Source organism: Ochotona princeps, chromosome 16, assembly GCF_030435755.1.
Source record: "Ochotona princeps isolate mOchPri1 chromosome 16, mOchPri1.hap1, whole genome shotgun sequence".
NCBI classification, from domain to species: domain Eukaryota; kingdom Metazoa; phylum Chordata; class Mammalia; order Lagomorpha; family Ochotonidae; genus Ochotona; species Ochotona princeps.
Genome location: NC_080847.1, coordinates 14,265,287 through 14,285,078, shown reverse-complemented (window position 1 = coordinate 14,285,078; position 19,792 = coordinate 14,265,287). Strand labels below are relative to the sequence as shown.

Sequence of the window (19,792 nt, the reverse complement as noted above, 5' to 3'; positions counted from 1 at the left end):
AGGGCCCTGTGGCTGTGGGGCCCTGGCTTCACGGTCCGAGAGGACTGAAGGTTTTCTGGCGATTACGGCGTGCTCGGTCTCTGAGATTGGCTTTGGCCGGCTTCATGACCCCCTTGTGGGATGACTTCTCCCCTTGCCCCTTCCTCATGTAAACTCGAAGGGTGTGGTCCTGTTTCTGCAGTCGTGGCCCCCGCGCGAGGTCTGCTGGTGGGTGAGAGTGGGAATGAATGGCGGGGCTCTGCGCCTCTCCTATTCCAGCTGAGGACCCAGGGTGCAGGCCGGTCCCTTTGAGCTGATTTCCCCTGGGTTGGAGGTAAGCCCCCCCCACCCCGAGGGTTTATTTCAGAGTTGTTGCTTCTTCACCCTGTTTATTTTGTTTCTTTTCAGCCATTGTTCACCCCTCACGTTTCTGTCCTTCCTCCCGACTTCCCTTAAACCCACCACTGCTGCCATCGGCTGGCCTCCACTGGCTTCTCAGTCAGACACATAAAATTGCCTGATTGAAGGAGCGAGGAAGGTCCCGCTTACCCATCCTGGGATCAGGTACGTGGCTTTCCTCATTTTGTCTGCTGTCAGGCAGATTACTTGGATTCCAAAGTTGAGATTGAAAGCAAAATTAAAAACCAAACCAAGGGCTTGGCGCAATAGTGTAGTGATTAAAGTCCTCGCCTTGCACGCGTCGGGTATCCCACATGGGTGCTGGTTCTAATCCTGGCGGCCCTGCTTCCCATCCAGCTCCCTGCTTGTGGCCTGGGAAAGCAGTGGAGGACGGCCCAAAGCTTTGGGACCCTGTACCTGCCTGGGAGAACCGGAAAGGCTCCTGGCTCCTGGCTTTGGATTGGCTCAGCTCCAGCTGTTGGGGCCACTTGGGGAGTGAACCATCGGATGGAAGATCTTCCTCTCTGTCTTTCCTCCTCTCTATATATCCGCCTTTCCAATAAAAATAAATAAATAATAAATCTTTAAAACAAAACAAAACACCTAGATTATCTATCCTTGTTTGACAGATTTGAAAATAGATCTTTTAAAAGATGTTTAAAATTTATTTGAAAGCATTAGAGAGAGAGGTCTTCCATCTGGTTCACTCCCCCAAGTGACTGCACTTATCAATGCTGAGCCTGGTTGAAGACAGGAGCCAGTGATGGGGGCCCAAGTTCTTATGCCCTCTTCTGCAACTGTTTGTAGTCCATCAGCAGGGAGCTTCATGGGAAATAATACAGTCAGGACATGAACCTGTTCCCACAGAGGATGTCAGCATTATAGGTGGTGGCTGTGCCTGCTGTTGCTATGATGCCTACCCTATGGGTGGACTTTTTGAAGTTGCCAGTTAAATCAGCAGTGGGGTAGTGATGGCTAGTTATCAGAAAAAGTAGCAGTGCTACAATATGGCTGATTCTGTGCTTGCTCAAAGTGGCAGTGGTGAGAAATGTCTTAGTTGTCACAGCTGGGCAGCTGCTGGGTGCTGTTGACATCTGGTAGGAAGAGGCCAGGGTTGCTGTTCAGTGCCAGGACAGTCCCACAATAAAGAAGGATCCAGCCTGGAATGTCAGTAAGGTGTGTTGAGAAATGGGGATGGAGGAAGGAACACAGATGACCGCTGCCGGTAGACAACTGCCAGACTGTGCCATTGTCATGGCCTTGGCATTGGGAATATTGAAGCCCCTGAAAGTCATACAGGCAGGGAGGAGTAATTCACGAAGCCGAAGAAGACAGATCTACACATAACAAAGAGTCCTCTTTGAGGAATTTCCTGATGCAGAGGAGGCATGATGTGGGTTTGTCGATCCAGAAGAAAGGACTAGAATCCATGGGTGAGGTGAGGTGGATTCTGGCCTTGACATGAAAAACTTTTGTTACTGGGCCCAGTGTGATGGCTCAGTGGCTGAATCCTCATCTTGCATGCCCTGGGATCCCATATTTGTGCTGTTTTATGTCCCAGGTGCTCTACTTCCCATTCAGCTCCCTGCTTGTGGCCTGGGGAAGCAATAGAGGATGGCCTAAGGCTTTGTGACTGTGTACCCACGTGGGAGACCCAGAAGAGGCTCCTGGCTCTTTGGATTGGCTCAGCTTCAACCAGAGGACAGAAAATCTTTCTCTCTGTATCTCCTCTCTGTAAATCTGCAAATAAGTTTTTTTTTTTTTTTTTTTTTTTTTTTTTTAAGGAGTATTTATTTATTTGGAAGGCAGAATTACAAAGAGAAAAGGAGAGGCTGAGGCAGAGAGCTGTCCTCCATCCCATCTGGGATGCCAGCATTACAAGTGGCAGCTCTGTGTGCCATGCCATATCTCTGAGTTTCTTTGAAATAACCAGTGAGTTAGAGAAAGTTTGAAAGAGTGATGGGGGAAGAAGCAACAGCAGTGTGGGCTGAGGAGGTAAAGTGGAGGCAGCATCAGGAATGCTGAGCACATTAAACCCATCTGGCTTTGCAATTTTTTTCTTTTTAAGAGTTACTTATTTTTATTTGAAAGGCAGATTTTTTATAGCAAGAGAAGGAGAGAGAGAGAGAGAGGGAGGAGACTGCTGGTTCAGTTCCCAAATGGCTACAGTGGCCAGAGCTGAGCTGATCTGAATCTGGGAGCCAGGAGCTTCTTTCCTGTTTCCTGTGCAGGTACAGGATCCATCCTTCAGTGATTTTCCAGGTCATAAGCAGGGAGCAGTAAGGATTCGAACCATTCCCTATTTGGGATACTGGCATTGTAGGTGAAGGATTAATTTGGTGTGCTGCTGTGCCAGGCCCAGGCTTTGTAATTTTTCAGAGGAGACCGTATTTGGTTAGAATAAATAGGTATTAATGATAGTTATCTCAGATGAAGCTCCTGGCTCTGGTCTTTGGTCCTATCCAGTCCTGGCCATTACAGCCTTCTAGGGGGTGAACCAGTGGGTGGAAGGTCTCTTTCTCTGTCTGTAATGCTGATTTTAAAGTAAATTGGTAAATTCTACCAGAGACCTGCCTGGGTTTGCAATCCCCTCACTTATGTAACAACATTTAAGGTAAACAAATTTAAATTTAAAAAAAGTAAAATATGTAAATCTAAAAAAACCCGCTTAACTTTGCTGAAATCTTATCTTTTCATTGAAGCATATCTTGCTTTTTTTGTTTTGTTTTGTTTTGAAAAGCAGAGTGAAATAGAGGAGATTACAGAGAGAGAGATCTTTCATCCTCTGGTCCACTCCCTAGATGGCCACAATGCATTTAGGCCAGCCTAAAAGTGGGAGCCAGGAGCTGCTTCCAAGTCTCCTTTATGGGTGCAGGACTCAAGGACTTGAGCCATTCTCTGATGCTTTTCCAGGCCATATAAAGGAAGCTGGATGGCAAATGGAGCAGCTGGGACTCAAACTGGCACCCGTATGAAATGCTGGCACCGCAGACATAAGATTATTTTGCTATGCCACTGTGCTATCCCTACCATTTCCTCAACTTTTTAGAATGAAATTAAAATAAAAAATTTTTATCTTATTTGAAAATCAGAGTGGCTTAGGTAGAGTTGAAGGAGGAAGTGAAGGGGGAGAGAGAGAGAGAGAGAGAGAGAGAGAGAGAGAGAGAGAGATCTTTCATCCACTGGTTCATTCCTCAGATGGCTGCAAAGATCACTCTGGGTGAAGCCAAAGCCAGGAACTTGGAATTCCATTGATTTCTGTGTGTGGGTGCCAGAGGCCAAAAACCATCAGCAGTAGCTTTCAGGGTCTGTATTAGGAGGAAGCTACAGCCAGATATCAAACTCAGGCAATCTGATGTGGGATTTTTTTTTTTTTTGAAATATTTACTTTATGTGAAATGCAGAGTCACAGAGAGAACAGAAGAGCACAAGTGAGCTTCTATATGCTGGTTCAATCCCCCAAAGGGCCACAACGGCCTGGCCTAGCCCAAGCTGAAGATAGGAGCCAGGAGCTGGGTTGGAAGTGGAACACACTTTAACTGGCATCCAAATGGGATGCTGGTGTTATAGGGAGTAGCTTAACCCACTATACCACAGTGCTGACCTCAAGATTATGGGCATATTAAACACCAGGCTAAACACCTGCCTCATAAATATTTTCTGGATGAGTGATTGAGCATGCATTCTTTTCATGGTCAAAGAAAAGGGGAAAAAACTACTGTATGTTGGAAGAAAAATGAAAGTTTTTGCTGGTTGAGTTTCTGACTGTTGTTTTCCCTTCCTGCAGGCTGTGACGGAGGAGGAATGATCGGGAATAGCTTCTCTCTGTGCTACCACAATAAGTTAATATTAGCTCCTATGGTTCGGGTCGGGACCCTTCCAATGCGGCTGCTGGCGCTAGACTATGGGGCTGACATTGTTTACTGTGAGGTAAGTGGCTCGTGGTTTTCCAGGAGGGCTTTTCCCCAAGGGCAGCCTCCCTAGAAATGTGTTGGAGTGCTCTGGAGCTGGGACTGGCAGATCCAGCCATCATTCCCCAGGTGTCTGCTGCAAGTAGGAGACAGACCTATGAGACACTGTGTGTCCTGTGAGCCTCTCTGAAGGCCAGGAGCTAGGGTGGGACAGAGGTATTCTAGGATGCACTGAGCACATTGGAAGATGAGTGGTATGTGTGACCCTGGTTCCAGCCCCTAGGAATGTGATCTCGGTGTCTGAATGAAGAAGAGGAGCCAATGTAGACCGAGGCAGTGAATTTTCCTGTGGCTGTAGCTGAGGTACTGATAGGTGTGCTTGCTGCTGCTCTGAAGGATATTTGTGCTTCAATCGTAGACTCTGAAAGCATTTCCAGGAAAAGTAGAATTCCAGGAGTGGTGGACAATGACCAGTAAGGGAGCACAAGTGCTTCTTCATTCAGCCCTTATCAAGCTTGTCTGGGCAGCTTCCTCTCAGGACCTGACCCTAATGTGTTCCCATAGTGGGCGTGGAGGTTGAAGAAGCAGCATCTCAAGTGTTTCTCCATCTTTAGGATCCACTGGGGAAAAGGAGGAGTTGCGGAGGTAACTGTGGCTGTCAGAGAGCCACACAGGGAATTCTGGAGGTGATGGAACTCTAGGAGTCTTAGTTGAGTCAGCACCAATATCCCAGTCTTGCTGTTGTGCACAAATGTTGTAGGTTTTGGGGGATGCTTCGGAAAGGGTACATAGAATTACATATGAAGCTGCAGCAAACTTAACATGTCTAAAAAGGAAAATCAGTGGGTAGAGGATAGAGCAGCTGAAGCAGAGACTTGGGAGGATACTACTGTGTGCTGGGGATGAATATTAGCAGGTAGCAGTCCATGGCAGAAGAAGCAAAGGGGGGACAGAAACAGGCAGTTTTTTTTTTTTTTCAAGTTTAAGATCAGCTCTATATTAGTTAGTCAATACTTATAGCAAATGGCATCTTCCATTTTCTATATTGGCTACTTATGATGAGAGACTAAAACAAACTTCCAAGCAACCTACATTTAGAGTCCATCTTGGCCATCTGTCGAATCTATTCATTTTTTTTTTTTTATAATCCATTTTATTGTATTGTTGTTGACAATCTTTACATAGTTAACTATAGTTGAAGGAAAATCAGAAACAGGCAGTTTTGAGGATAGGATTGGGGAAGGCCTAATTCAAGTCTGGTATCTGTGGCAGATGATGCCTGGAAATCCAGCCAAAAGGCCAGCAAAGTGTTTGATGTGAAAAGGTTGATTGGGGGAATTGGCATTGTTGTGTTGCATGTTCAACCATAACCTGTAATGCTGGTATCCAGTATGAGCACTGGTTTGAGTCCTGGCTGCTTTACTTATGTTCCAGCTTCCTGATCATGCTCCTGGGAATACAGCAGAGATTCCCCCAAATACTTGGGACCTTCCACCCCCATGGGAGACCCAGATGGAGTTCCAGATTCCTGGTTTTGGCCTGGCCCAGCCCTGGCGGTTGTGGCCATTTGGGGAGCGAACCAGAGGATAGAAGATCTCTGTCCTTTTGTGTCTCTTTCTTTCTGGGTCACTGCCTTTCAAAAAGGAAATCTTAAGGAGAAAGTTGGTTGGGGGGCTACTGTAGCACATAGGCATATATACTTATGGAGTTAATAATCCAAGCAGTGAACAGCCAGTGGGGGAAATAAACATACGTCATAGGTTGCACATGGCGAATGTGTGATGGGGGTGTGCTGTGAGTGTGTGTGGTGAACTGGGCACGTGTATGTGTGGTGATGTGGATGTGCTGTGTGTGTCATGTGTGCATGTGACGATGTGAGCGTGCGTGGAGTGTGTGTACGTATTGACGGTGTGCTGTACATGTGCATGGTGTACAGGGCGTGCATGCATGCATGTGCGCAGTGTATGGGGCGTGTGTGTGTGGCAGTGTGGATGTACTGTGCGTGGTGTGTGTGCATGATGAATGGGATGTGTATGGGCCATGTGTGCATGTGGTGACATGCATGTGCTGTATATGGTATGCATGCGTGTGATGCATACCTTAGTGTGTGTGGGATGTGTGTGTGTATCGACAGCATGTTGTGCATGTGCATGGTGTATGGGATGTGCGTGCATGTGGTGAGGTGGATGTGCTGTGTGTGGTGTGAGTGGCAACGGGGACGTGATGTATTGGACGTGTGTGCATATGGCGATGTGGATATGCCGTGTATGATGTGCGTCTAGCAATGTAAGTTTTCATGGAGTATGTAAGCGTGTCGACATGGACATGCTGTGCGTGTGCATGGGGTGTGGGGTGTGCATGTGTATGGTAATATGGATGTGCTGTGTGTGTGTGTGTGGGCTGTGTGTGCGTTGTGACAGGGGCATTCATACTTAATGCCCTGCAAACCTGAGTAGCGCCTAGCGTATTTGTTGAGGGTGGAGGAACTTGTTTCAACTTGGCCATGATCAGTCCCCGGATTAGTCCCGTGGACCTTCGCTTTTCTCAGAACCCAGAGTGGGCTCGTGTTCTCTGTGGGAGTGTGGATTGCTGTTCCAGGACGACAGCAATGGGTGCCCTCTTTATCTGTTGTCTAGGAGTTCTCGGGTGTTTATAGTGCATCGTCGTCCTGTTCTAATGGGGATATGGACTTCAGGAAGTGGGTTGGAACTGGAACCGGCCCACCCAGTTGCAGACACTCTCACTGGTAATTTCTGAAACCCGCGGCTTTTAGCCAGTTTGTATGACAACTCCAGGATGTGATTGGGTCAGTCTTGGTTTCCTGATATATGGTGCCGAATCTTATGAGTGTGGAGTAGAGAAAATCCCAATTAAAATCCTGTTTGTTGTTAGACACGCTCTGCTCTAGGGGCGTATATGCTAAGGGGTCTCTTCCCACACTGAGCCAGGCCTTCCGTGGGGAGCAGACAGGCTGCCAGGGTTCTGCGTGACATGACAGGCCACTGGAAACTGGGCGGAAAAGTGGGGTTGACGCTGCGTTGCTGGTGCCCCCTAGTGGGCTGTGTTGGGGTCCACATGCATGAGTTCAGCTGAGGTTACCCTCTCCTGGAATGTGGTTGTTTGCTGTTGTGTCTTAGCTGGGGACAAGCTTCCAACTAACTGCCTGCTTTCCTGATAGTATCCTTTGGTGTGTAAAAGCTTTTAATTTTGCTGAGGTCCCATTTTTTTTGTGTGTGTGCTTTTGGTGTCATCTCAGAAGTAAAGATTGACACCTGTAAATTTTGTAAAAATAAAAAAAAAAACATTATTTCTCATAGAGAACTTCCCAGCCACCCTTCCCAAAGACAGAGCTGTTTCTTTTTGTGTGTTGCCTGTGTTCTATGTCCCAGGGAAATTCCAGCCTCCCTGTGCTGTGTCCACTGGCTGTAAGCTTGTCTGGGCTGTTTCTTGGGGGCCTGCTCCCTCCCTTCCTTAGGGCACTGGTGTTAGGTCCTCTGGCCCTGTGTGCTGGGGACTAACAGGTGACGTGCAATTCCTCCACAGGAGCTGATTGACCTCAAGATGTTGCAGTGCAAGAGAGTTGTCAACGGTGAGTACAGCTCTGGTCATAGACCTGACTGTCCAGGCCTGTCAGGCAGCACCCCTACCACCTGCCCAGGCCTGTCAGGCAGCACCCCCACAACCTGCCCAGGCCTGTCAGGCAGCGCCTCTATCCACCTGCCCCCAGGCGACAGTGTCCTTGCCTGGTGACATCGTGTCATTTTGTAGATGATGGTGCGCCCATCACAGCTCTCTGGAGACCATGACAAAAGGGCAGCTGTAAGAGACAGGCCAAGTGTGCCTTCTACCCACAGGCTTGTTTTCCTGGAGTTGGATGAAGATCCTTAGATATAAGGTCCATCAGCAAGCTCTTTGTGAAATGGTGAGGGTGAATTGTGGTTTCACTTCTGCCCTTGTGAAATCTTACAACTTCACTGGAAGTTGTGACTCATGTTTGCCTAATTATCTTACTTTTTTTTTTGTATGATAGAAAATTCAGCTTTACACTTCAATAGGAAACCCTTGATAATTCCCCAGTTAAAGAGGTCATTGCTGTGAGGAATAATGTATTTATGTTCCTCACCTGTAGTGTTGTGGAGAATAGGACATAGCTCCCTTGTATGATCTGGCTACATGGATTTTTCTTTTTTTGTCACTGTTTCTCTATTACGCTGCTTTCACAGGTCAGTATCTGTAGGGCAACTCTGTCAGAATTGACACCAATAATCTCTTGTTGGGTGTTTCCGATTTTTTAAAATTCTTTTTAAGGATTTATTTATTTTTATTACAAAGTCAGATATATAGAGAGGAAGATCTTCCATCCAATGATTCACTCCCCAAGTGACCGCAATGGCCAGTGCTGCGCCAATACGTAGCCAGGAGCCAGGAACTTCCTCCAGGTCTCCCAACGGGTGCAGAGTCACAAAGCTTTGGGAAGTGGAGCTGCCGGGATTAGAACCGGCGCCCATATGGGATCCCGGCGTGTTCTAGGTGAGGACTTTAGCCGCTAGGCCATGGCGCTGGGCCCTTTTTAAAATTTTTTAAAAATTTCTTTTATTTTGGGCCCGGCGGCCGTGGCCTAGCGGCTAAAGTCCTCGCCTTGAAAGCCCCAGGATCCCATATGGGCCGCCGGTTCTAATCCCGGCAGCTCCACTTCCCATCCAGCTCCCTGCTTGTGGCCTGGGAAAGCAGTCGAGGACGGCCCAATGCATTGGGACCCTGCACCCGCGTGGGAGACCTGGAAGAGGTTCCTGGTTCCTGGCATCGGATCGGCGCGCACCGGCCCGTTGCGGCTCACTTGGGGAGTGAATCATCGGACGGAAGATCTTCCTCTCTGTCTCTCCTCCTCTGTGTATATCTGCCTTTGTAATAAAAAAACGAATAAATCTTTAAAAAAAAATTCTTTTATTTTGATAGTCTTTATATAGTTGATTAGGGCACAAAGGGTCTAGGGCTACAGAAAAGTGGGTAATACCATTGTTTCCACACTAATACTATTCTTTCTTTCTGTATCTGGGGTAAGAGGAGAGATAAAGGGAAAAGCCTCACCCAACCTCACATCTATCCCAGGTCCCTGACATGGGACATGCTCCAAGGGTCCTGCTCATGCATTTTTGATATTTCATCAGTTCTGAATTGCTACCAATCTCACCATTCCAAGCACGATGAAATCTCTTCAGAATCCACTGGCTCTCTTCATAGTTGGGGTTCTGAGATCAGCAGTTCAGTTGGAGGGATCCCCAAAGAAACTTTGTCTAAGGTGATCCCAGACCTGATTCTTGTGTGTGAATGCCAGAACAGGTTCCAACACAGTCTGTCACCCCAATCAACTTATGCATATACTGGTGGTTACATTTACTGGTTCATTTCTGTTTCCAGACCTGTCTTCCACATGAACTAATGGGTGTTGCTGTCAAGCCTGATTCGGCTCAGCACACACTTGGTCCTCTCTCAAACCAGTGGGAGCCGCAACCTAGTTGCCTCCACCAGGCCTGCCGCCCACCATGGTTCCCATGCTTGCCACTATGTGCAGCAGACTGGTGCAGTCTGTCGCATATCCCATTCAGCTCTTATACATATTAATAGGCACTGAAGCCTAATTCAACCCAACCAGCCCTACTTTCCAGCCCACACACATGCTGGCGGGTGCTGTTCTGTTTACCACCCCTGCCCCAGTCCTGGTTTTCATGCTGTCCAGAGGGAGTGGTAGCCCAAGAGGGAGGTGCCCACTTTTTCCCTACTGGACCACTTCCGCTCCCAGATCATGCTCTCCGTAGGTGGTTCTGTGGTATAACTTGACAGAATTAGGTCCCAGTGCTAGGCTCTGCCAGTTGATGCTGTGGCAAAGCCCAACCAAACCTCACCCACTCTGATTTATGCTTGCGCCAGTCAGAACAGTCAGCCCAGCCTGGCTGTCCCCTGATTAGCTCACATGAGGCCCACAGGTGTCGTAGCCCTGCCTGGTCTGGTCTGCCTCCATCCCAACTCACGCTCTCCAGTGAGATTGGTGGTCCAGCAGGGGAGCCCTCCCCATTCCCCCTACCAGCTTTTCCCCCCTCTCCCGCTGGCTCTCATGTGTATTGGTTTGGTGCTGTGGCCCAGTCTGGCTTCATCCCCCTCGCCTTGGCATTTGGCAGTGGGTGTTGTAGCTTGGCCTGGCCCACCCCCAATTCCAGCTCCCGTTGGTGGGGGTTATAGCCTAGCTCAGCCCAACTGGTACTCTGTCCTAGCCATAATGTGTACTGGTATGTGTTGTGTCCAAACTTGGCACTACCCACACTTTCCTCTGGTGCTCGGATTCTCCAGTGGGTAATGTGAACTGGTTCAGCCTGGTCCTCCCCCCGACCTGTGCCAAATGTACGATGGTGAGTACCTTTCCCTGGCCTGGTCTGGGTTGCTCCCTATCGTGGTTCTTGTGCTCACCTGCAGGGACTGTGTCCTGCCAGAGGAGTTGCCCAGGCTCCTCTATCAGAACCTCTCCTAGGGCCCGGCGGCGTGGCCTAGCGGCTAAAGTCCTCGCCTTGAAAGCCCCGGGATCCCATATGGGCGCCGGTTCTAATCCCGGCAGCTCCACTTCCCACCCAGCTCCCTGCTTGTGGCCTGGGAAAGCAGTCGAGGACGGCCCAATGCATTGGGACCCTGCACCCGTGTGGGAGACCCGGAAGAGGTTCCTGGTTCCTGGCATCGGATCGGCACAGCACCGGCCCGTTGCGGCTCACTTGGGGAGTGAATCATCGGACGGAAGATCCGGAAGATCTTCCTCTCTGTCTCTCCTCCTCTCTGTATATCTGGCTTTCCAATAATAGTAAAATCTTTAAAAAAAAAAAAAAAAAAAAGAACCTCTCCTAATGCCAGATCTTGCGCGTACTGTTGGGTCCATGGGCCAGCCCTACTTAGTTCACCTCATGTCCTGGCAGAAACAGTGGCCTTTCCTGACTGGCCTTCAGCCCTTTCTGGTTCTTACTGTTGGATGTTTCAGCCCAGCCAAGGCTCGTCCATACTCACACACAGCTCAGTAGGAGCATGGCTCGGTAGGGGCAGAGACCTCGCCTACTCCATCCACATCTACCCTGGTCCTCCAGAGCACCATATGATGGTGTTGGAGTCTAACCCAACTTGGAGTGCCCAGCCCCAGTGCACACTTGTGCCAAGGGACACTGCAGCCATACCTAGACAAGAACACAGCCCCCACTCCGACCCCTATGAATGAAACTGCTTTGTACTTATCACCAAGTTTTTGTGGTTCTTCTGTCTTACTGCCAGGGGCCATTTTAATCTCTGCTCCCAACCTGCCAATGCCTCTTCCCCTCTCTCCCTCCCTCCCTCCTTCCCTCCCTCCCTCCTTCTCTCTTTCTTTTTTTCTTTCTTTCTCTTTTCCTTCCTTCCTTTCTTTCTTTTTTTTTGCATATTTATTTATATTTGTTGGAAAGTCAAATATACAGAGAGGAGGAGAGACAGAGAGGAAGATCTTCCGTCCAGTGATTCAGTCCTCAAGTGGCCATGACAGCTGGAGCTGAGCCAATTCAAAGCCAGGAGCCTGGAGCTTCTTCTGGGTCTCCCATGTGAGTGCTGAATTCCCAGGTCTTCGGCTGTCCTGGACTGCTTTCCCAGGCCACAAGCAGGGAGCTGTATGGGAAGTGGAGTTACCAGGACACGAAATGGCGCCCATATGGGATCCCGGTGCATGCAAGGTGAAGACTTTAGCCACTAAGCTACCATGCCAGGTCCTGTTCCACCATTCCTAACCTAATTTTGTTCAGGGCTGGGATGATGGTAACAGTTTCCACTTACAGACAGGCAAATATGTGCGGTAAAGATCTCATCTGTTGGGCCCGGCGGCCGTGGCCTAGCGGCTAAAGTCCTCGCCTTGAAAGCCCCGGGATCCCATATGGGCGCCGGTTCTAATCCCGGCAGCTCCACTTCCCATCCAGCTCCCTGCTTGTGGCCTGGGAAAGCAGTTGAGGACGGCCCAAGGCTTTGGGACCCTGCACCCGCATGGGAGACCCGGAAGAGGTTCCTGGTTCCCGGCATCGGATCGGCGCGTACCGGCCGTTGCGGCTCACTTGGGGAGTGAAGCAACGGATGGAAGATCTTCCTCTCTGTCTCTCCTCCTCTCTGTATATCCGGCTTTCCAATAACAATAAAATCTTAAAAAAAAGAAAAAAAGATCTCATCTGTCTTTGAGATCAACATCTACTCCCAGCTGCCATGACGGAGCTCTTTCATGTAGTGGTCATCTTTGAAAGCTGAAGGCAATGGTACCTAATGCGGAGCTTCCTTGGGAGAAGATAAGATACAGCCGATCGAACCCGGTGCTGTGGCCTAGCGGCTAAAGTCCTCGCCTTGAAAGCCCCGGGATCCCATATGGGCGCCGGTTCTAACCCCGGCAGCTCCAGTTCCCATCCAGCTTCCTGCTTGTGGCCTGGGAAAGCAGTCGAGGACAGCCCAAAGCCTTGGGACCCTGCACCCGTGTGGGAGACCCGGAAGAAATTCCTGGATCCTGGCTTTGGATCAGCATAGCACCGGCCGTTGCGGTCACTTGGGGAGTGAATCATCGGACGGAAGACCTTGCTCTCTATCTCTCCTCCTCTCTGTATATCTGACTTTCCAGTAAAAATTAAAAAAAAAAAAAAGACACAGCCGATTGTTGCCGTTTGCAGCTCATAAGTAATGTGTGAACACTGGATTAGTAAACACTGAGCTATTGATCCACAGGAAATGGGGGTCATGCTCTTGGCAAACTTTTAGTTACATCTTCATTGATCCATACCCAGCCTTATTTCATCTGTGTGTCTGTTTATAAAGCACAGTTTTTAAAATACATTGTTGATTGATTAACTTTGACAGTCATCGTCACTTCAGAGATAGGAGTGCATACTAACAGTTTCTATAAGGGTTTAGTTACTTATTTGAAAGGCAGAATGATAGAGAGACTGACCTTCCATCTGCTGGTTCACCCCCAGATGCTTGTAACAAGTAGGCCTAGATTGGGCCCAAGACAGGAGCCGGGACCTTCAGGTCTCCCACAAGGGTAGCATGAACCCAAGTACTTGGGCTGTAGCTGGGATTCGAACCAGGAAGCAGGCATCCCTAGTGATGGCTTAATGTGCCATGCTACGGTGCCCTCTCCCTTTAAAACTGGTAAACATCTAGGATCCTTTTTTCCCTGCGTGGTTCTGCTTGTGCTGAGCTATGTTTTCTTTCGGGGCTTAGGGTTTGCCTCTGAGTTGGGTGTCCCCGGTGTTTGGGTTTTATTGCAGAGGTGCTCAGCACAGTGGACTTTGTTGCGCCTGACGACCGTGTGGTGTTTCGCACCTGTGAAAGAGAACAGAGCAAAGTGGTTTTCCAGATGGTAAGAGACCCCATTGTTAAGTGCCCTGCTGAGGCTCACCCCCTGCCCTGGCTGGCCAGCGTGGCATGCCTGGGTCGCTCTGCACGCAGTGGCTTCCAGAAGACTTGGCTGGAATGATTTCTGTAGGCTCGTTCCTGAATGACTGTGCTGTTGCAAACAGTTTATGTTCATGAGTACTTGTTCTGTAGCAGAAAGTTGATGAAGCTCAAACTGTCATGTGCCATGTATCCAGTCTTGAGTTTAATTCGCTTGATTGAAGAATTCATTTTATTTTTATTTGAAAGGGAGAGTTACAGAGAGGAGAGACAGGAGGATCTTTGGTCCACTGGTTCAGTCTGAAATGGCTGTTATGGTCAATGCTGAGCTGATCAGGATCCAGGAGCTTCTTCTGGGTCTCCCATGTAGGTTCAGGGGTCCCAGACCAAATTCAGCTACATCTGGAAGTGGAGTGGCTATGACTAGCACCAGTGCCTGTGTGGGGTGGAAGATTAACGTACAATGCCACAGAACCATCCCATGGTTTTTATGTAGTCTCTATGTATTTCCCATAGGAAAAAAATTAGGTTCTTAAGAGAAGCTTTATGTTGGGATTATGCCGCACTGGTAGCTAGCTCTTTTTTCCTCACTTTGAACATTCCTTGGTGATTTTAAATTTTACTTATTTTAGATAGTTTATTTTTATTTTTATTTGAAGGAGAGAGGCAGAGAGAGATCATCTATCCACCGGTTCTTTCCTCAAATGCCCACAGCAGTCAGGCCAGAGCCCGCAGCTAGTTGCCAGGCTGGTTCTCCTGTGTGAATGGTAGGCATCTGAGTGCTTCAGCAGAATCTCCTGGAATGTGCATTAGCAGGAAGTGACCTGGAAGCAGGGACTGGCCTTGAACCCCGCAGTGGGGATGGGATGTAGGCATCCTAAGTGACAGCTTAACTTGGTGGGCCACAATGTTTTTTCAGAAAAAGTTCTTGAATGATTTGGGTTTTCTTTTGAATTGATAACAATTGGTAAACCTGTGATAGAGCAAATATAGTAAAATTTTAGCCTGGAATCTAAGTGATTGGTGTCTGATTGTTCTCTGTAGAGTTTGTTCGGTTTTTTGGTGTGTTGTGAAGTCCCCTCTGTGTTTCTGATGCTGTGCAGGTTCCCAGGTTTGTGAGCTGCTCTAGCGGCCGTTTTGGAGAAAGCCAGCTTGTGTGTGGCTGTGGCGTGCTCATGGGCATGTGTGTTAGTGTACACCTGTGTTGCGGCCGGGCTGATGCAGCCTTCTGTGTTCCCAGGGGACTTCAGATGCAGAGCGAGCCCTCGCCGTGGCCAGGCTTGTGTAAGTTCCGTCCTCCTGTCTTCCTCTGAGCTCTGAGGCCTGGTGCCTATTAGTGATTTCGGAAGCGGCTCATCCTCCTGCCTGCCAGCCCTGTTCCCTTCTGTTATCAGATTCAAAGTGTCTGACTTCTGCTGTGCATCAAAGGCCTGATGTGGAGCTGATGTGTGCCCAGGCTGCCCTGACCCTGCTCCCTCTGTGTGGGCCCCTATTCTTTAGTGTTTGTTCTGGAGACTCCATTTTTCATGGATTACGAGTGGAGTATGAGTCCTGAGGCTTGACCATAATCAGGGCAAGAAAGTAATATGCTTGGAGAGATGGACTGTGGAGTGGAGGCTGATCTGGACTAGAATTCAGCCTTTGCTATTTACACTTCGTGATGCAACATTGCTGAAAACTGAATTCTCCTACCTGTGGTGTGAGGCCAGCAGTGCTGCTGACTTCTGGCGTGATAAGGAAGGACCCTTGACGTCATGCATGCATATGTGTCTGCAGTGTGGCACACACCGTTAATGACAATGAGAGGCGACTCGAGCAGTGATTGCTGCTGAGCATAGACTTTGACCCACGTGCTCCACTCTGTCTCCAGGCCTGAGGTGGGAGTCCCTCAGACAGAGGTGCCCTGCAGTCTCTGCCACAGCCGTGCTGGGGGGATGGGCTCTTGTTCCCACACCTCTTTTTCTGCTTTCACAAACAGCTTTCATGGCCCCAGGCAGAACTGCAGCTCTGCGGCCCATTTCTGCACGCCCTTTGCTTACTGTTTATCTGTCATAGCTCCGGAGTATCTCTAGCTTTTGACCCCTCTCTGCAGCTTTTATATGTGTGGGTGCATGCTGTTTCTTTTCTCTGGCTCTTCCCAGAGGAAGTTGTCACACATTTTAGAGACAGATTTCTCTTGCATTTTTCAGCTTTCAATATTAGGCTTACTGTGATTCATATGGTTGGAGGGTGGTAAGAGATTCATGAGCTCAAATCCATCTGTGCCTTCAAATCAATCTCCTTTCTTCCTATTGAATATTAATTAGCTTTAATTTTTTTTTCCAGAGAAAATGATGTAGCTGGTATTGATGTCAACATGGGCTGTCCAAAAGAATATTCCACCAAGGTAAACTGATTTCTATTTGAAAAATTTTACGCAAATGGACCTGGTGTGGTAACCTAGTGGCTAAAGTCCTCACCTTGCACATGCTGGATTCCCACATGGGCACCAGTTCATATTCCGGCAGCTCTGTTTCTCATCCAGCTCCCTGCTTGCAGCCTGGGAAAGCAGTCAAGGACGGCCCAAAGCCTTGGGATCCTGTACCCATGTGGGAGACCCAGAAGAGGCTCTGGGCTCCTGGCTTCAAATCAGCTTAGCTCTGGGGCCATTGCGGCCACTTGGGGAGTGAATCAGCAGATGGAGGATTTCTCTCTCTGTCTCTCCTCCTTTCTGTATATCTGACTTTCCAATAAAAATTAATAAATCTTTAAAAAATTTATGCAAGACTGTTTTTAGCAAGTCTACCATGGTCATTTTAATTTGGCTCATTTATCTGATAATATCCTTTTGAGTATTTTCCCATCCAACCCAGGATCTAAACCCATCAGGTAACTTATGTGATAGTTGTTTCCTTGTAGCTTCCTTTCATCTGTATTCCGTGTGTGAAGAGCACAGGTAATTCAGTTGGAATGGGTGTTTGGAGCAGTAGTTAAGATACTGCTTCAAATGCCTGCATCCAATATTGGAGTATGTGGGTTCATGTTTCAGTTACAATTCCAGCTTTATGCTCATGTATAACCTCAGAGGTAGGAAGTGATGGTTCAAGAACTTGATGTTTGGAAAGTCATGCTAGGCTTAATAGTAACATTGGTTTCTTCCAGGGAAGGAAGTTCGAGGTTCTACTTGGTTTGAAGTAACTAGTAAATACCCCTTGTTAGGGAATCCACTCAAAATAACTCACCCCTGGCCAGCACTGGCACTTGCAGTTGGGGCAGATGCCAGTCTGCATGCTGTGCTGGTGCCCATATGGGATCCCAGTGCGTGCAAGGCGAGGACTTTAGTCACTAGGCAACTGCGCCAGGCCAAATAAATCTTCTAAAAAAAGGAACAATAACTTAAAAGTTGTGTGGTTACTGTTGTGATTTACATGGCTGCATGGCTTGACAGTTTTTGTACACTGGAGCTTTTGATAGAATTTGTTCTGAGCCTGGGTCCTCAGGACTGGGTCATTGTTCACAGAGGAGAAAGGGCTGGTCAAGGTTTTTGGGTGGTGTGCCTGTGAGCTTCTCTGGTGGTAGTGGTACCGGATCAAGTGTCTGGTGTGCTACGAAGAAGGTGCTTTTGTTTTTTTATTTGAGCGGGAGAATGATTCATTGCTTTTTAAGGGTTTGGAGGATGATGGAATTCAGTTTAAAAATATAAGGAGGCCTGGGTAGGAATTCAGAAAAATGAATTTTATAGTCCTCAGTTTTATAGACCCATGGATTTGAGCATAGGAGATGAAGGTAACAAGTCTTAAAATTCTTCAAATTCTTTTCTTTTATAAAAACTTTATCTGAAAGAGCTACAGAAAGGGAAGGAGGAGAGGGAAAGAGGGAAAGAAATAGAAAGAAATGTCCTCTGTCTGCTGGTTTACTCCCCAAATACCCACAAGAGCTGAGTTGGGCCAGGCTGAAGCCAGGAACCTGGAACTTGATTTGGGTCTCCCATGTGACTGGCAGGGGTCCAAAGCTTTGAGCCATCACTTGTGCATTAGTAGGAAGCTCAATTTAGAAAAACAGGCCGTTATCAAGCCCAGACTGTCTGTTACAGGATGCAGGTATCCCAACCAGTTGCTTACCCGCTACACCGAATGTCTTTTCTGGAGTTCCTCAAATTCTGATCCGTGGTTCTGTGGGCACAGATGCTGCCACTGTCCTGCCTGGTTGCTGGTGGCCCTTGGCTGCCAGGCTGGCATGCCACCTTGCTGTGTCGTGGGAAGAGTTTTCCTTCCTCCCCCCAGGCTGGTATGCCACATTGCTGTGTCTTGACCCTCAGCTATATGAAGACTTTCTGTGTGCTTCCCCTTAGGGAGGAATGGGAGCTGCGCTGCTGTCAGACCCTGACAAGATTGAGGAGGTGAGTGCTTTTGGGTCAAGAACCAGACTCGCTTGAAATGCCTCCTTCCCCCTACTTCAGGATTCCAGCTTCTTGGTAATGTGATGTGCAGTCAGTGTGGGAGCCCCGAGGCAGTCTGCAGCAGTCTTGGTGTTCTGTGAAAGCCTAGGGTTTTTTTTTTTTGATTAAAGGTTTATTTATTTATTTATTTTTTTTAAAGATTTATTTATTTTTATTACAAAGGCAGATGTACAGAGAGGAGGAGAGACAGAGAGGAAGATCTTCCTTCTGATGATTCACTCCCCAAGTGACCGCAAAGGCCTGTGCTGTGCTGATCCGTTGCCAGGAGCCAGGAACTTCCTCCAGGTCTCCCACGCGGGTGCAGGATCCCAAAGCATTGGGCCATCCTCGGCTGCTTTCCCAGGCCACAAGCAGGGAGCTGGATGGGAAGTGGAGGATTAAAATTGGTGTGCTTATGGGATCCCGGCTCATTCAAGGCAAGGATTTTAGCCATTATGCTACCGCACCAGGCTCATATGCATGTCATTTTTAAGTGTTTAGCAACAGGCCTGCAGGCACTTGCTTCCCAACATGCACACACAAGAGTTTTGTTAAGCCTCAAACCCTGGCTTCTGAGCCCATGCTGTTGGTTTCATTCTCCCACTGTCTCTCTGGACTGGAGTGAGTGAGGTATCAGTTGCATCGTCCTCCTGGGAAGCTTAGTTCATTTGCTCTGTGGTGGACTGGTCAGGTGGGCTAGGTCAGACTAGGAAAAAGAGGTGCCTTATGGAAGGGAGGTTGAAGGCTTTCACAGTGAAGTTAGATATGATGTGTGCATGTGATTTATTAAAAAAAAAGATTGATTTGAAAGGTTATTTGACTGTCTGTCTATCTATCTGTCTATCTATCTGTCTGTCTGTCTGTCTTATCTTATCTACCTACTTACTGGCTTATGCCCTAAATGCTGACAAAAGCCAGGTATGAATCAGCCCAAAGCTAGGAGCCCAGAACTCTATCTGGATCTCCCTGAGGTTGTCTGGGACCCAAGCACTTGGGCCATCCTCCACTGCTTTCCTAGATCATAAGCAGGGAGCTGGATTGGAAGTGGAGCTGCCAGGACAGGACCTGTTGCCAGTATGGGATCCTGGCATTCCAGGCAGAGATTTAGCCTAGTACACCACACCTGAGGAGTATTTATTTTGAAAAAGCTTCTGCCAGACTACTCTGATGTGTCCTGGATTAAGAACCTCAGTTTTAGACTTTAATTTGGTAATCTCTCTCACCCTTACTTCAGGTTCCTTTTGCATCCCCTGGCTGCCCAGGGCCTTCCATTTTGCCATTATGTGGCTAATGAATTACCGGGCCAGGATTTGAACTCAGGTCTCCCCAATTCCTAGGCCCATCCTTTTTCAACCTGCTTGTCTGTAACTACCAGGTGAACCAGTAGTTTTGCTTTCCCAAGGTTTGGTTGCTGGTCTGTGAGACAAACCTGCCTGTGCTAGCTATCCTGTCATTCTGCTCATGTAAGGGCTTGTCTCTGGGTCTTTCCCCTCAGAGACCTTCACAGTACAGGGACAAGTGGTACAACTGGGATCTGGAGAGTTGAGTGTCTTGGAGAACCATGTGCTGTGGCCTGACCAGAAAGACAGACTGGTTGCCCTTGCAAGTGATTAGAGCTTTTGATTTCCTGATGTCCTTAATGTGTCCATGAAGTGAGTAG

General features: G+C 48.2%; 1 protein-coding gene across 5 annotated transcripts in view; it reads left to right on the top strand.

Annotated features, from left to right (window-relative positions):
• Positions 1-19,792, top strand: part of DUS2 (dihydrouridine synthase 2) — a 43,687-nt gene that overhangs the window by 7,271 nt on the left and 16,624 nt on the right. For 3 of the 5 annotated variants that reach the window (XM_058674080.1, XM_004583969.3, XM_058674079.1), the window contains exons 2-8: positions 388-543; positions 4,166-4,308; positions 7,833-7,878; positions 13,589-13,680; positions 14,956-14,999; positions 16,041-16,101; positions 18,046-18,093. In XM_058674080.1, the coding sequence (XP_058530063.1) occupies positions 4,183-4,308; positions 7,833-7,878; positions 13,589-13,680; positions 14,956-14,999; positions 16,041-16,101; positions 18,046-18,093 (417 nt within the window). In that variant the 5' untranslated portion in view covers positions 388-543; positions 4,166-4,182. Of the gene's footprint in view, positions 1-387; positions 544-4,165; positions 4,309-7,830; positions 7,879-13,588; positions 13,681-14,955; positions 15,000-16,040; positions 16,102-18,045; positions 18,094-19,792 lie in introns of those variants that run through there. The other 2 variants (XM_058674081.1, XM_058674082.1) reach the window with 2 other exon arrangements.